Raw genomic sequence first — 15,928 nt, forward strand, 5'->3', positions numbered from 1 at the left:
CGTGCGGGGAATCGCGTTAAGTTTGAGGGGGAGCTGGGTCCGTTAAGAGTTTAGTGGGGCATTACTTTGTATATTCAACTACTTCCACATGTGTTTGGCAGTCAATATGATTCGTAATGTATTTTGCATTTTTGGGGATGTCTGTGTGAGGCTGTGTGTCTGTGTGAGATTCTATGGGTCTATTTGCAAGTATATTGTCCCTGTGCGAGTCTTTGGGTTTCTGTGTGAGTCAATGTCTGTGTGTGATTCTATGGATCTTAGTGCAAGTATATTGTCTGTGTGTTTCGATGGGTATTTGTGTGAGTCAATGGGTGTCTGTGTCTCTGTGCGAGTCTGTGTCTCTGTGTTTGCCAATGTGTCTTCCTGTGATTCTATGGGTCTTTGGGCAAGTATAGTCTTTGTGTGAGCTATGGGTCTCTGTGTGAGTCTATGGGTATCTGTGTGAGTCTATGGGTGTCTGTGTGAGGCTGTGTGTCTGTGTGATATTTTGTGGGTCTAATTGCAAGTATATTGTCCCAGTGAGTGAGTATTTGGGTTTCTGTGTGAGTCAATGGGTGTCTGTGTGAGGCTGTGTGTCTGTGTGTGAGTCTATGGGTCTTAGTGCAAGTATATTGTCTTTGTGTGAGTTTATGGGTCTCTGTGAGTCTATGGGTCTCTATGTGATTATATGGGTCTTTGTGCAAGTATATTGTCCCTGTGTGAATCTATGAGTCGATGTATGTCTGTGTCTCTGTGTGATTCAATGGGTCTTTGTGAAAGTATATTGTTTCTGTGTGAGTCTATGGGTCTCTGTGTGAGTCAATGGGTGTCTGTGTGAGGCTGTGTGTCTGTGTGAGATTCTATGGGTCTATTTGCAAGTATATTGTCCCTGTGTGAGTCTTTGGGTATTTGTGTGAGTCAATGGGTGTCTGTGTCTCTGTGCGAGTCTGTGTCTCTGTGTTTGCCAATGTGTCTTCCTGTGATTCTATGGGTCGTTGGGCAAGTATAGTCTTTGTGTGAGTTTATGGGTCTCTGTGTGAGTCTATGGGTCTCTGTGTGTGTCTATGGGTATATGTTTGAGTCTATAGGTCTCTGTGTGGGTGTATGGGTCTATGTGTGGGTGTATGGGTCTATGTGTGAGGTTATGGGTCTCTGTGTGAGTCTATGGGTCTCTGTGGGATTTTTTTCTCTGTGTGAGTCTATGGGTCGCTGTGTTAGTCTATGGGTCTTTGTGCTAGTATATTGTTTCTGTGCGAGTCTTTGGGTTTCTGTCGAGTCTTTGGGTTTCTCTGTGCGAGTCAATGGGTGTCTGTGTGATGCTGTGTGTCTGTGTATGATTCTATGGGTCTTAGTGCAGCCGTCCTCCCCTAATTAGCGCGAATAATCGAGAGTCTACTGTACTTGGCTCCCATTGCCACTGCTTTGCAGCACTGAGTAATGAGCGAAAGCCCACGAGCACAAGGGGACAACATTCACAGGGCCGCACAGACAAGTCACGTGCCCCAACTTTCTATACTGCCACCTTTCAGCCCCATGAGTTTACAGGCACGTGCCACCACCTCGGTCAGATCAGTAAATGCAATCACGTAAAATTGTCCATTGCAATGATTGATGTTGATTGACGTGGCTCTGTTGCTGTCCCCTTTGTGGGCCGAGTCGTCTGCGCGGGAGCAGGAAATTGTTATCATTGAGCACGCGCATCGATCTATCGTGAGTTCTACAATTTTAGTTTAATTCATTAACCAACTCAATTTTCTTAACTTAAACATAACTTATACCACTATACTTTAGTGGTTTTTGGCATAGAGATCCACGGAAGATGAATATTTGGGATTATCCACGATTTTGAATTATCCGTGGCCATCCTCCCGGTCATTAGTGTGGAAAATGGAGAGTCTACTGTAATCAACAATCCTTTTTTGGCCCAATATTGAATAATCCTTTGATAAACACATGCTTGGTTTTGTTTTTCCAAGGTAAGTCCCAAATAGCAATAGGATTCATACCAACCCCTCTTGTACATTTGATCACCTTTTCAAGTTGCTGCGATCCCCAGTCGGTCGCACAGAGGTGATGCGTAAAGTAAAGGCCGACCGAAATTTGGTTTCGGTGCCGAAAGTTGGCAAATGGCCGCTTTCGACATACGTTCGGTTTCGGCCGAAAGTACATTTTTTACTTTCGGTTTACTTTCGGTTTCGGCCGAAAACTGATATTGACTTTCGGTCAACCGAAGATCTATTTTTAGAATATAACGCTAGTGCTACGTTTATCTCTCTGCCTATCGGCCGGTCAGTCGGCGCTAGGCAATCCTGCGATAGGCTGCAAAAACACATCAGCAGCAGCTTGGGAGCGAGGTTACAGCCGCAACGATGGTCTGTTAATGTCAACAGACGGCAGCCTGCTTTTGCATCCGTGGGTGGAGTCTCTTTGGCGGGACGACAACAAAGTGCCGTTGTTGTCTGTTCCCAGCCGCCTGCCCGCCTTGGCTTATGTGTTGCGTTCTCTTCAGTCTATACGCGTGTTGATACCGAGATTCGAAGTCTGACAATATTCTTCTTGGTTCTTTCGGTAAAGTCACTTAGAAGGGAAGTAATAAAATAATAAAAATAAAACATAATAAAAAAATGAAGAATTCTTCACCTGAGGACAGCTGCTTGCGTTGTGGCCGAAACGTCGTGAGAATTATTTTATTATGTTTTATTTTTATTATTTTATTATTTCCCTTCTATGTGACTTTACCAAAAGAACCAAGAAGATGAATCCCTGCAGTCACGAAAGCTTTAAATCGAAATCTGACAATATTGTTATTCAGTTAGTTAATAGTTACGTAGCGAATTAGTGATAACAAAATTACGAATCTGAGTGAAGTAGAAAATTAAACTTAATAAACGGAGCAGTTAATCACTAAAGTCGATTCTGATGCAAGAAACAGCAACCTGCTGGGCGAGAATGCGGAAAAACTGGTATTTCTTAAGTACAACATTCGTTTGTTTAGATATAATCACTAAGTAACACCTAAAGATTTGATATTTAACGACTCTTACTGCAGGCTCTGAATGATTAGTTCTAGATACATATTTTATTAAAGTAGCATTGCATCATGACCTATATATAAAAATGAAAATTTGTGAATGTGTCTGTTCAAAATGTTTAGCGTACTTCCTGACATGCAACAAACTTTAAATTTGCCATGTGGGTACTTTCCATACTGTACACCATGCATACACTTTGGTATTATTTTTTGGGGGGGGGGGGGGTGCAATAATGCATATATTTTGCACGGCAAGCGAGCTGTGACGTCACATCTGTCATGTCACCCGCGCATGTGTAGCGCTTAGCGCTACGAACATGGCGTGGTGCTGGCCACCCACCCCCTCGTGTGCCATGCCGGCCTTCATAGGTACTCGCTAACAGCACTTGCCCCCTACAGTCTCACAGGCTACATGGTGGATTTTTGTCCTTATCCTGTGTGTATGTAGGGGGGGGCAGCGACTGCGTAGCGATTCGCGCGCTGCGCTACAAACCCGACGACCAAAGTTCAATTCCCACTCATGGCCACCGCCGGTGACGATTATTTGAACTGGTCCTGGGCCTCCCCTAGGTCGACTCAGCCTCAAACGAGTAAGTGGTGTGTCAACATCGCCACTGGGGAGACAAAGGCAGCCGGCCGTGGTGAATCCAAGTCCCGGGCGAAGCCGGGTAGTAAAGCTAGTATTTCATAAATCTTGTGTTCGGTAACTTTGGTTATAAACCTTTCTGTTTTGGTCTCGGTCGAAAGTGTAGTTAAACTTTCGGTTTTGGCCGAAAGTGAAGTTCAACTTTCGGTTTCGGCTTCGGTTTCGGCCAAAAGCCAATATTTAACTTTCGGTCTGGTTTCGGTTTGGGCCGAAACCAGAAATTCAGTTTCGGTCATCCTCTAGCGTCAGTGCTTCAGCCTACAACACGCCATGGCAACGTAACTGGTACTGGGCAACTATCTGAACGCTGGAATAAAAAAAACCCGTCTTTCTTGCAACCAAAAACGGCAGGATGGATATGCATGGTGTGCATGCATAATGTGAATGTATGTCTGTTGATTATCCTATGAATAACCCAACCGATATTGGATATCCATTGTAATTTATATGCATTTATAACCTCCCCCCCCCCCCCCCCGGCCTTCGGCCTAATTGCCCCACAAGTGAGACATCACATTTATCTCTTGAGAAATCCTCCTGCTTCGCTCTTAACAACCCTGGCTATCGCCTGTTGATGTGAGTTGGAATTACTGACAAAACGTCGTACTCGAATTGTAAATTTTATTTTATACCTACGTGACTTTACCAAAAGAACCAAAGAGTATTGAATTGTAAATGTTGGGGGTTTACTCTCGAACACACCAGTGTGCTGAACTAGTAACGAATTAGCACGTTTTGATTACGTGACAAACCTCACTACAGTAATTGGCTGTGTTGGCGGTGGCGGGTTTAACGACACATTCATATTTACGTCGTCTAACCCAAAAACCTCGATTATGGATAATGGTCGTGAAAGCTTGAGGTCTTCTTGGGGTAAACAAACTTATGAATATTTATGTTGAACTTCTTTCGCACCGTACATAGCCAACTGTGCTAATCGGAGGTGTGGAAATAGAAAAAGCCTTGGTTGGAACGCAGCTAAAAGGCCTGGTGACAGAAGTGACCTGTCTGCTATTTTACATCTCTAGGTTTCAATCAACTCATTGCCCAGCATAAATTTAAACGTGAACTCGACTACGGGAACAGACCTGAATCTGACCGTCAGAACGGAGGCTTTGGATTCGGGCCGTGGCCCAGGTGCAGTGGTTTGTGCTGTACAGAGCCCTCGACAAGATCGGTGCCAGACGCCAGCGCCGCGGCCGCCCTGCGCGAGCGACCGCTCGGGGTAGAGCGGCCGAGGCTTCCCACCAAATCGCTCCTCCAGCATTTCCTTCAGCCTGCACGCCCCGCACACACAGGCCGCAACGCGATGTCCACACACAGTAACAAAAAATGCCACACTCCAAGTGCTATGAGGCTCCATCCACACGGTGGCGCTGCTACACAAAGCAATGAAGCACGGCTGTTACGAAGACTTAGGGAGTTTAGTCATTTGTGGAATTGTTTTTTTAACTTGTCATGGGACCTTGTTGTCAGCATCGAAGTATAAAGAATAACAATAAGTTTTACCCTTTCTGGCAATAAAACATGTCTTAAGATGTTCAAACACCAAATAGATCACGTTACATTTTTCATGAATGGAAAACTTGTTTCTCTAGTCCAGCGGTCGGGAACCTATGGCTCGCGAGCCATATATGGCTCTTCCGGTGACGGCATATGGCTCCCAGACAATTTTGAGTTGGAAAAAATAATAATAATAAAAAATCAGTTTGGAACTGATTTTAAAATACTTGTGATATTGTTTAATAATACTGTGTCATTTTAAAGTAAACAGAAATTAGTTTTGAAGATAAATTTCACGGGTCACGCCTGCATGATGCTCAACCTCACCACGTATGAACCAGACTACAAGGCCATCAGCAAAACCATGCAGCACCAGAAGTCGCATTAAAAGTAAGACATATTTAATTTATTATACGTTAAAAATACTATATGGCTCTCAATGAAATATATTTAGAAATATTTGGCTTTTATGGCTCTCCCAGTCAAAAAGGTTCCCGACCCCTGCTCTAGTCCATACCACGAGCCACTGGTCCAACATTCCTCGTAACATTCAGCAATTCCCTTTCTGCCACGCAACATGCTGCAGGTCAACGTTTTGGAGGGCGTTGGCTCTGCATAGGCTATTGAGGCCCAGAGTCCTGGGCTGGGCAACAGTCTAGACCGCCGCGGGTCATTGACACGGAGCGGCCCCAACGAGTCACAACGCCGCTAGAGTGAAAGCTCGCGATCGAGAGTCGCCGCGCCATCTGAACGAGCCATGTTCCACATGGTCAGGGCTGTCAACGTTCTTGCCCAACTCACGGCGGCTCGCTTTGACGCTGCTGAGCACGCTTCCACGCATGCTCGGAATGGAGGTGGGCCGTTAACGCTCCGTGTAGAGCAAACTCTAGCGCTTCCATGTAACTCGGCTGTCTGCGCCGCGATCTACAATGTTAGCTGGAGTGCAGACTTACTGAGGATCTGATAAAGCAATCTTGAGCAATGCCACTATGTATTGGGCCTGCCTGCATTGCACCTGTGCACGTTGCGCCCACGCGAGTGGTGCCTGTATGCTTGTGGGTAGGGGATGGGTGAGGTTTGTGGGTAGGGAGTAGGGAAGGGTGAGGATTGTGATAAGGGAGTGGTGAGGGACGAGGCTTGTGGGTAGGGAAGGGTGAGGCTTGTGGGTAGGGGGTGGACACTGGGAACTGTGGGTACTCTGTGCCCGCCCTATATAACTTTATCTGCAGCGTGTTCCGCAGGCCGCGAAGGGAATTTCTGAACCTTGTGAATGTTGGACGGTGGCTGGCAGTATAGTGTCATGGTGGCGTGGTATACAGGAGGGCGTGGGTTCCATCCCGACCCTGACGCCTGCTGTAAATTTGGAGTTTGCATGTTCCCTCCGCAGTCGCGTGGATTTTTCTCTGGGTCCTCTGGTTTTCCCCTCTACATTTAGATTCAAGATGCCTTAATAGTATTTGGCTAATTAAAATGTGCACATAAGCCCCTTCGTTGAACTATTATTTGTAGTGAAATGAGAGCGTAAATGGGGTTTGCTGCTGGGCTCTGGCCCAATCACACGGCCCGGGTTATTGGGGGGCGGAGCCCGGTATGGGGGGCGTGTGGGAGGGGCCGCCGTTCACCTCGGCTCCAATTGGAAGCGAGGTGAATGGGGGTGGAGCCAGCAGGGCAGTATGGGAAGGCCGTATCTGACGATCCGGAAGGGGAGGAGTCAGGGTCACGTGGGGGAGAGGATAGAAGTGGGAGCTCGGAAGAGATCGGGGGAGTTGCGGAGTAAAGAGGCTGAGCCACGTTGGGTGGTGAGAGGAGATCCGCGCCATCGGCCACGTGGCCGAAGGACCTTCAGCACGCCGTCGGCCAGCGGAGTGCGGGAGTGGAGGAGCTAACGGAGGAGCGTGCGTGGGCGCGCGCGAGGAGACGCTGGTCCCCTGTCAGGACTAGCGGGGTGTGAGGAAGAGTGGAGGAGCCGATGAGGTCGCGCGTGCGGGGCGCGCGCTAGACGACGCTGGTCCGCGGACAGGACCAGCGGGGTGCGGAGAAAGAAACTAAATAAAAGGCCAAAGGAGACCAACAGTGACCAACGAAGTCTTTTATTACAGTAGCCAGGTCACTTCTGAAAAATAGCTATATAGTTCAGTAGGCACTTAAAATAAAAAAGTTTAGTTTATAGCAGTTAGTATAAAAAAAAGAGAAATGCAATAAACATGTCACCACGCATTATCGCGCACACGGAGATGAGCCGAGCGGCCGCAGAGGCGAGGGGGAGAGCGGTCATGCTCACGTGGGTAGGAAATTTCCAAGCGCTTCGTCGGGCTGCAGGTAGAAGGAGGCCGGGGACCTGACGAAGGAGACGAAGGTGTGAGTAGGCGTCATCGCAAAACACCAATACCGCCCCTAGCCACGGGGCTAGACACAACACAGATACCCCCCCTAGCCACGGGGCTGGACACAACACAGATACCCCCCTTGCCACGGGGCTGGACACAACACAGATACCCCCCCTTGCCAGGGGGCTGGACAAAACACAGATACCCCCCCCCCCTTGCCATGGGGCTGGACACAACACAGATATCCTCCTTGATACTGGGCTGAGTGCATAAGCAACTGAAGTAGAATTGTGTTAAATAAAGTACATACAGTAAAAAACTCATGAAATAAACTTAAATGAAGAAAACTAGCAATAGAAACATGGGGAAAAACAAGCTCTCAGCATATAAAACAAGCAATGACATAATGCTACGAAATGAAAGAATTACATAAGACGACAATAAATGCCTTAACCCTCGTGGAGCTCAAGCGAGGCGTAAGGTTGCCCCTCGCCTTACGTCTCGCTCCACGGTATTCATCCGCAAACCTCACTGTGCTGCAATATTTGCGCTTACGTAATTAATGCAAGAATGTCTGCATATCGATGTTTTATTGTTACATGATTTATGGAAGCATTCCCATTAGGTTAGATTTCCTCAAGTCAGATATTTCGCAACCTGTGGACTGTCTGTACATGAAGGAAGATTCGCATTGCCGTTTACGACAGATGCTGGTTAGTGAAGAGCATTCCAGATTGTAGAATGCCGGATAACAATATATTTTCCTGTATTTTAATACATCTTTACTTTCCAACGATGAGCTGTACTAGTCATGAATTGGCATGTTTTGGTTACGTGACAAACCTTACTAATTGACCGTATTGGGTGGTGCCGGGATTAACGACATTTATTATATTTACGCAATCTAACCCAAAAACCTCGATTATGGACATTGGTCGCGAAAGCCTGCTACATATTCAACTGACAGCTTGGTAGTGTACCATTAAAATGTCAAGCAGCAACATTTTCAAAAGAGAAAGCGTACAAAAAAGATGGCATCACCGTTTGTCCCTCTCCGATTGCTTGCCAAATACAAGGAAACTATTGCAAACGTGGCAGAGTGAGTAAAACTCGTAACTGCAAATCACAGACAGAAGCAAGCGACATCTTGTGTCGTTGACTCGGATTCATCCATTCTGGTCCCTTGCAAAATGTTTTTGACAATGCCTGAAAAACTTCGCTTTCACTGTTAACAAATAAATCTTTGGCTCATATTTGCAGGTTGTTTTATCCACTGCAGTAGCACCCAGTTACACCACTGGGGACTTCACACGAAACCAGCCGAGAGGCGTTTTGATAACACGTTCACATACAAAAGACAAAGATCCCCCGTGTAGCCTTAACAGACTGTTGGGGCAAGTGCCGATAGTGAGTAGCATCCATGAAGGCCGGCACGGCACGAGAGGGTGTTTGGCCAACATCAAGCCCAGCCGCCTTTGTCTCCCCAGTGGCGTTGTTTACACACTGTACCAGGTACTCATTTGACGCCGAGTCAACTTTAGGGGAGGTCCAGGACTGGTTCATATAATCGTCACCAGTGTTGGCGGCCATGAGCGGGAATCGAACTCGTGTCGCCGGGTTCGTAGCGCAGCGTAGCGCTAACCGCTGCACTATTGTGCACATGCAGGCAGATACAAACACCCTGACATACACACTCGTACACAACGTGGCCATACGACTGTCGTAGCTGTACCTTGCAGGTCGGGCACACAAACTCGCAGCCCACGCGTGCCTTTGTCCTGCAGGCATGCTCCACACAAGACGCGTGTCCGCACACCGGCAGCAGGTAGGGGCGGCTGCGTGACGCGTCCCAGGCTCCACTGGGAAACAGACATTTTTTAAAATCCCAACCAAGGCATGGGATCAGAACAAGTGCTAAGGCAGCACCTGACGCGCAAAGACAGCGTCGACTTTTCCCATTTGAAAGCGGCCACTCCTCGTCATCATCACAGATTAAGGGGTCTGTAATTATGACGATAGACCTGATTTTCATTCAATCAGGTCTATAATTGAATGACAATCGTAGACCTGATTTTCATTCATTTAGGATTTTCTTTGGACGTCAGCTAATAAAGTAGATTATCGATTATTCGTGCTGACAGGGAGGACAGCCGCGGATAATTCAAAATCGCGGACATTAGATTACTTTTATTTAAACTATGAACTTCATACATTAACAGTACATCTAGCAACTAATTTACCTGGTGGTATTGAAACAATTCTTACATGCTTGTGTTGAACCAATGCCGCTTGAAATGATACAACAGCAGGCGTTGACGATGAAAAGCGTAAAAAACTATTCTGAGTTTATTGTCCCTTATTTTATGGCCTGCTCAGATCTTCTTTCGGGGACTCAATTCGCTACTTTTAGCTCTGAACATCAAGCGTAGCGAGTGAGCCTCTATGAAGGCCAGCAGCGTGCTGTTAGTGGTCGTGTAAGCAGAATCACAGCCGTCTTTGTCTCCCGAATCTACACTCGCAATGAACCGAGTACTCATTTAAGGCCGAACTGACCTAAGGGAGGCTCCCAAGAATGGTTTATATTTCGAGTTGCCGCTGTTTCTCCCCGTCAGAAATTAAATTACCTTCACGCATCTTCATGTGGCGTCTCCTTGAGACGACTAACTGCACGAGCTAAAGGCGTGTCTTTCTGTAAGCGCCACACTGCCTTACGCGAGACTTCAGTTTTACATTTTCCATCATCTACTCCTTTAACGGATGTAGAAATTTAAACTAACTTCTTTCGCACCGTACGTAGCCAATGGTGCTAATCTGATGTGCGGAGCAAGAACAAACACTAAAACACAAAACGCACGCGCATGTAGGCCGTGCTATAAACAATTACCTTTGATTTCCTGTGCGGGCAAGGACGATACAGTCCACTAAAACTACGAGCACGCGGCACACCACCAGCGGCCACGTCTCCTGCCGCGTGTGCAGGCGGTGCAACTGCACGGGCCCACACGGGCGGGGAGTTGCTGCAGTGCCATGCCACGTGGAGCAGAGGGGGGCATTGGCAGGCTTCATTCTTGTGTTTCTTGCACCAGAACCAGACTCTCACACAGAGACCCAGATACTCTCACACAGAGACCCTCACACAGAGACTCTCACACAGAGACCCAGAGACTCTCACACAGAGACCCTCACACAGAGACCCAGAGACTCTCACACAGAGATTCTCACACAGAGACCCAGAGACTTACACAGAGACCCAGAGACTCTTACATAGAGACCCAGAGACTCTCAACAGAGATTCTCACACAGAGACCCAGAGACTCTCACACCGAGACCCAGAGACTCTGACACAGAGACCCTCACACAGAGACCCAGAGACTCTGACACAGAGACCCTCACACAGAGACCCAGAGACTCTTACACAGAGACCCTCACACAGAGACCCAGAGACTCTCACACAGAGACCCATAGACTCTCACACAGAGACCCAGAGACTCTCACACAGAGACCCTCACACAGAGACTGAGAGACTCTCACCCAGAGACTCTCACACAGAGACCCAGAGACTCTCACACAGAGACCCAGAGACCCTCACACAGAGACCCAGAGACTCTCACCCAGAGACTCAGAGACTCTCACCCAGAGACTCTCACACAGAGACCCAGAGACTCTCACCCAGAGACTCAGAGACTCTCACCCAGAGAATCAGAGACTCTCACCCAGAGACTCTCACACAGAGACCCAGAGACTCTCACCCAGAGACTCTCACCCAGAGACTCTCACCCAGAGACTCAGAGACTCTCACCCAGAGACTCTCACACAGAGACCCAGAGACTCTCACACAGAGACCCAGAGACTCTCACCCAGAGACTCAGAGAATCTCACCCAGAGACTCAGAGACTCTCACCCAGAGACCCTCACACAGAGACCCAGAGACTCTCACCCAGAGACTCTCACCCAGAGACTCAGAGACTCTCACACAGAGACCCAGAGACTCTCACCCAGAGACTCTCACACAGAGACCCAGAGACTCTCACCCAGAGACTCAGAGACTCTCACACAGAGACTCTCACACAGAGACCCTCACCCAGAGACTCACACAGAGAGCTATTCATCATGGAGCAGCCATCCAGCCGAGTCTTGAGGGATCTGTGGGTCCTCTTGATTTTCATGGGGTGGCGCTTGCCCCGAGCCAATTTCCACATGGATCCTCTCATGTGGCGGCTTCGGTAAACTCGTCCACGTTGCGATGACTTCTGTTTAAAACCGGAAACAAAATCAGTATGAGAGGCAAGAGATTGCAGTCTCCTTCTTCCCCTGTTGGTCACATCCACTCAAATATTTTTTTTCACTTGCCATCTACCACACCACCACCATTGATTGAACACGGGTGTTGTACTTGCCTTTCAGTCGCAAATATCGGACAACTATTTGTAATCCACAGCATGAACAATGTGTGTGCTTGTAATAAATGTGTGCGACTTTGTCGAGGGTGTGAGTGTGATTTTTTATTGTTTGGTGTTGTAACGTTCTAACCTGCCTCTCCTGGACATCTGTGAAAAATAGCTTAATAGCTCATCGGATTCCTCCAGTATAAATATTATTATTCTGATTTGTGTCATCTATGCATGTGAGATTATGACATTTGCCTGAGTGATCTATATCCACGATGCCTCTCTGGGTGTGGTGTCTCTGTGTGTGTCTGTTGTGGTGTCCTGCTGATTCTCTATGTGACAGTGAAGCCAGCACACTCTCTCTCTCTTACCAGTTGATTCTTCCGCCAGACTCTTAGGCTGGTAATGGTGATCCCCGTGCTCTCCACGTGGTAAGTGATGGCCACCGGCCCACTGTGCAGCATCTTCATCAAGGTCGTCCACCTTGAGGGAGACGGGTATTCTCCATCTTGCGGAACCGTCATCCAACAGCCTAAAGAAGAAGCTGCTTGAGGTACCATTTCGGCCAAGTTCGACCGAGCCTTTTGTTTCGGGAGGTTGGTGGTGTGGACGGCCATCACTGGCATGGCAGGAGGTCGTGGACGCCACTGTTGAAAACATTGCACAAGTATTTGTAATGTACAGCACGACAACAAGTATCTTTCCCTCTCTTTAGTTCAGCCTTGACTAACAGCTGGATTCTCGGAAATAAACAAAAGTCATTGGTCATGTGCCATGGCCCTGCGTAGTTTGATCCTCTGGTTTTTCCCTCCACATTTAGAAACATTTATTTCGATAATTTAGATTATTTTGCTGCTATGAATGTCCAAATGATGTCACTTTGTTGATCTATCATTTGTGACCAGGTTGCGTCTGAAAAATAAGTTAGTACCTCAGTGGGCTTTGTATGATGGGGATGGTTTAGTTTTATTTGTTTGTTTTTGGGTGATTTGTTAACCTTTCATGTACTTTGCACTATTATCATGTTTTTGTAGTATTTGTTATTGTAATGTTCTTACCAGCCCCGACTGGACATCTGTGAAAAAGAGCTTCATAGCTCATCGGATTCCTCAACCATAAATAAATAGTATTATTCTGACTCTACTGGCTGGGGAAATAGTTCTGTCCGCACCAGGGCAACTCACCAACGCCGCACAAGGACAGCTGAGTCCAGCACATGTCCCAAATGCCACGCTGCCAGTAACAAAAAACACCCTTAAAGTTGCAGTGGATAATATTTAAGCATAATTAATTGAGCAAGGTGTTTGCGACTTTGTCTAGGATGTGTGTGTGGATGTCATATATACTTGTGTGTGTGGTGTATGTGTAGGGGTGTTACGGGAGGGTGAAAAAACACACGAGGGGTGGTTATGCCCGCACGCGGAAGGATGCTTATATTCACGTCCGCATCGGTTAGCCCTGGGGGGCTGTAACGGCGCTGTGATCTCCCACGGCCCCACCCCTCGTGGGGGAGTTGCTATATAAGGCGGTGAGCTGGTGGGCACGGGGTTCAGTATTCAGCCTAACTAGTGAAGAGTGAAGACCGGCTAGATAGGCCCTGGGACTCCCCTGGATCGCTGTCCTTCTAAGGACCGACCAGGGCAAGCCAGTGGCGTGGCCCCGAGAGCCCAGAGCCGATGCTCTTGTAAGAGCTGGTCTGGTGGCTAAGGGTGCCGTGATCCTAGCTTGGCCAGAGCTGGATCAGCTTGCCTCCCCTAGCTCTCGAGTGGAGGACCTGGGAGTAGGCTAGCCGGGCTAGAGTTAATGGGGTCTCCCTGTTAGACGGGTGAAGGGGCCGTTACCCCTTCGAGTGTTGTATACATTGGCCTGTGCTGAGTGAAACATTATAATAAATAAGTGTGCCTCCGACTACGTCGTCTACGTCTCATTGAACCAACTACATATGCGAGTGAGATTCTTATATCTACGCGAGTGATCTGTACGCGTGATACGTCTCTGCGTGTGGTGGCTCTGCGTGTGGTGTCTGTTGCGGTGCCACGCTATGGTCTGTGTAATCGTGAAGCTGGCACTCACCACTGCATTCTTCAGCCACACTCCGAGGCTGAGGAGGGCGATCCCTGCACTCGCCACCTCGCAGGCGATGGCCACCGGCCTGCTGTGCAGCATCTCCATGAAGGTCTTCCACCCTAAGGGAGCTGGGTCGTCGTCTTCTCCTCCTCCTCCTTGGGGAACCTCCACGCCATGGCTGGGAGAGGAAGCGACTCGAGGCTCCCTCTTGGCTTCGTGATCTGCGAGCCGGTCGCTGATGTGGACAGCCACGGTCGCTTTGGCGAGAGGTAGAGGCTGCCCGGCCTGTGGCGGTTGGACCTCCCAGGCTCCCCCCAGGTTAACCAGCCAGTTCGGGGAGAAATTCTTCTCCTCCGTGGGCCCAGACGTGAGGAACGCGTATCTCGTCACGAGCAGCGCCACGAGGGTGCGTGAGGTACTGCGCAGCCCATGAGCCTCCATGGTGACTGCTCCGGGAGAGGCTCCAGGAGGCTTCGTGCAGAGAGGCGCTCCTCAGCACGCAGCTCGCAGCGTGGCTCCAGCGGCACACTGGGCGGAAGCGGATATGACGTCACGGCCCGAGGACGGATATATGTTGTGTCTCATCTGTGTGTCTGTATGTCTGTGTGTGTGTGTGCGGTACCGATCCAGCTCCTGACAAAGGAGTGGCAGCCTCTCCTCCGCAGTGAGCGTTCGAACATTCCACGTGGCCATCCATAGTGGCTTTCGTTGTTTCTGGAGGAGCCCCGAGGGTGAAGATTTAATCTCCTGGCTCCGCCAATTGGGGTTTGGCCAGGAGATGTTATAGACGCCTGTCCCCCCGGGGCCTCCGGCACAAGCTTATTAGTTACATATTTATGTTTAATTCGTAGTTTCGTGGTAATAAATTGAAGGTGGAGGGGTTACCAGCCCATCGCACCCATCCAGAGCCCCCGTTTAGCCACTGTGGTGGTGACAGACGCCATGAGGGGAGAGGCCAATGGGCATTGGCTCTCCCCCCACAGCACTGTCCACGACAGTGTTGCCCATTCAGGCACCGCGAGGAGGTAGGGGGTTGTTTTGCCGGACAGTGATGGGGCAGTAGTGGAGAGAGTGGAGAGTTTCCCACACCTGGGCAGTATGCTTATGACCCGCTCCAGTGTAACAGCAGAGGTCTCACTCCGAATCAGTCAAGTGGCAATATCTTTTCATCGGTTGCGTAATGCTGTGTGGAAGCTACCTGGTCTGTCGCTCCGCACGAAGCTTCAGGTTTTCTCGGCCACAGTCATTCCCTCCCTTCTCTACGCTTGCGAAACGTGGACCCCCCTAATGGAGCATCTTTGCCGGTTGGAAACATTTAGGCTGGCCTGCCTACGATCCATCCTGGGTTTAACCAGGCTGGATTGTGTGAGGAGCTCACAAATCCTTGAAAGATCTGGGTAAAGTCCCATTGGTGAGCTCCTCCGGCAGGCAAGGCTGCGTTGGCTGGGTCATGTAGCCCGCATGCCCAGCCACCGCATGCCTAAACAGCTTTTGTTTGGCCGGATTGAGGGGGCTAAACGGGCACAGCACGGGCTAGAGAAGAGATAGGGTGATGTGGTACAGGAGGACGTGGAGCTGAGTGGACTTGCCGATGACTGGTACCAGCAGTGTCAAGATCGGCCTCTGTAGAGGAGGCTCGTGAAGGACACTACTGGGCAGTTTGAGGCAGTCGCCCTCCAACAACAACGGAGGGCGGAGGAGCGACGCTCACAACAACGAGCGGAGCACCGTGTGGCTAAAGCACAGCAAGTTAGTACAGTAGGGGGCACAGGTGGTGCATTAGCCAGTCATCTCGGTCATCTCAGTCAGTCAACCCGTGGCACCTGGGTCTGCCCCGTGACCTCCTGCCAGCGGGCGTTCGACACTTCACGTGGCCTCAAGGTGCACATGGCCTGGCACAAGCGTCGTGGTGACGTCACCGCCACTTAGTGGCGAATGGCGGTTGTTGTTGTGTGTCTGCACCTGGTCTGTAGTGATTGAAAGGCAT

General features: G+C 49.1%; 1 protein-coding gene across 1 annotated transcript in view; it reads right to left on the reverse strand.

Moving 5' to 3' along the window:
• Window positions 1–4,217: 4,217 nt before the first annotated feature.
• LOC133338991 (uncharacterized) overlaps window positions 4,218–15,928 on the reverse strand; it is a 28,966-nt gene continuing 17,255 nt past the window's right edge. Inside the window, exons 8-13 of the mRNA XM_061547131.1 lie at window positions 13,948–14,469; window positions 12,246–12,521; window positions 11,580–11,736; window positions 9,219–9,345; window positions 7,441–7,497; window positions 4,218–4,933 (exon numbers count right to left, since the gene is read on the reverse strand). Coding sequence (XP_061403115.1) covers window positions 4,681–4,933; window positions 7,441–7,497; window positions 9,219–9,345; window positions 11,580–11,736; window positions 12,246–12,521; window positions 13,948–14,382 — 1,305 coding nt within the window. The 5' untranslated portion in view covers window positions 14,383–14,469 and the 3' untranslated portion in view covers window positions 4,218–4,680. The remainder of the gene's footprint in view (window positions 4,934–7,440; window positions 7,498–9,218; window positions 9,346–11,579; window positions 11,737–12,245; window positions 12,522–13,947; window positions 14,470–15,928) is intronic.

Source organism: Lethenteron reissneri, unplaced genomic scaffold (assembly GCF_015708825.2).
Source record: "Lethenteron reissneri isolate LAM-NWPU_2019-01 unplaced genomic scaffold, ASM1570882v1 scaffold_1639, whole genome shotgun sequence".
Taxonomy (NCBI): Eukaryota; Metazoa; Chordata; class Hyperoartia; order Petromyzontiformes; family Petromyzontidae; genus Lethenteron; species Lethenteron reissneri.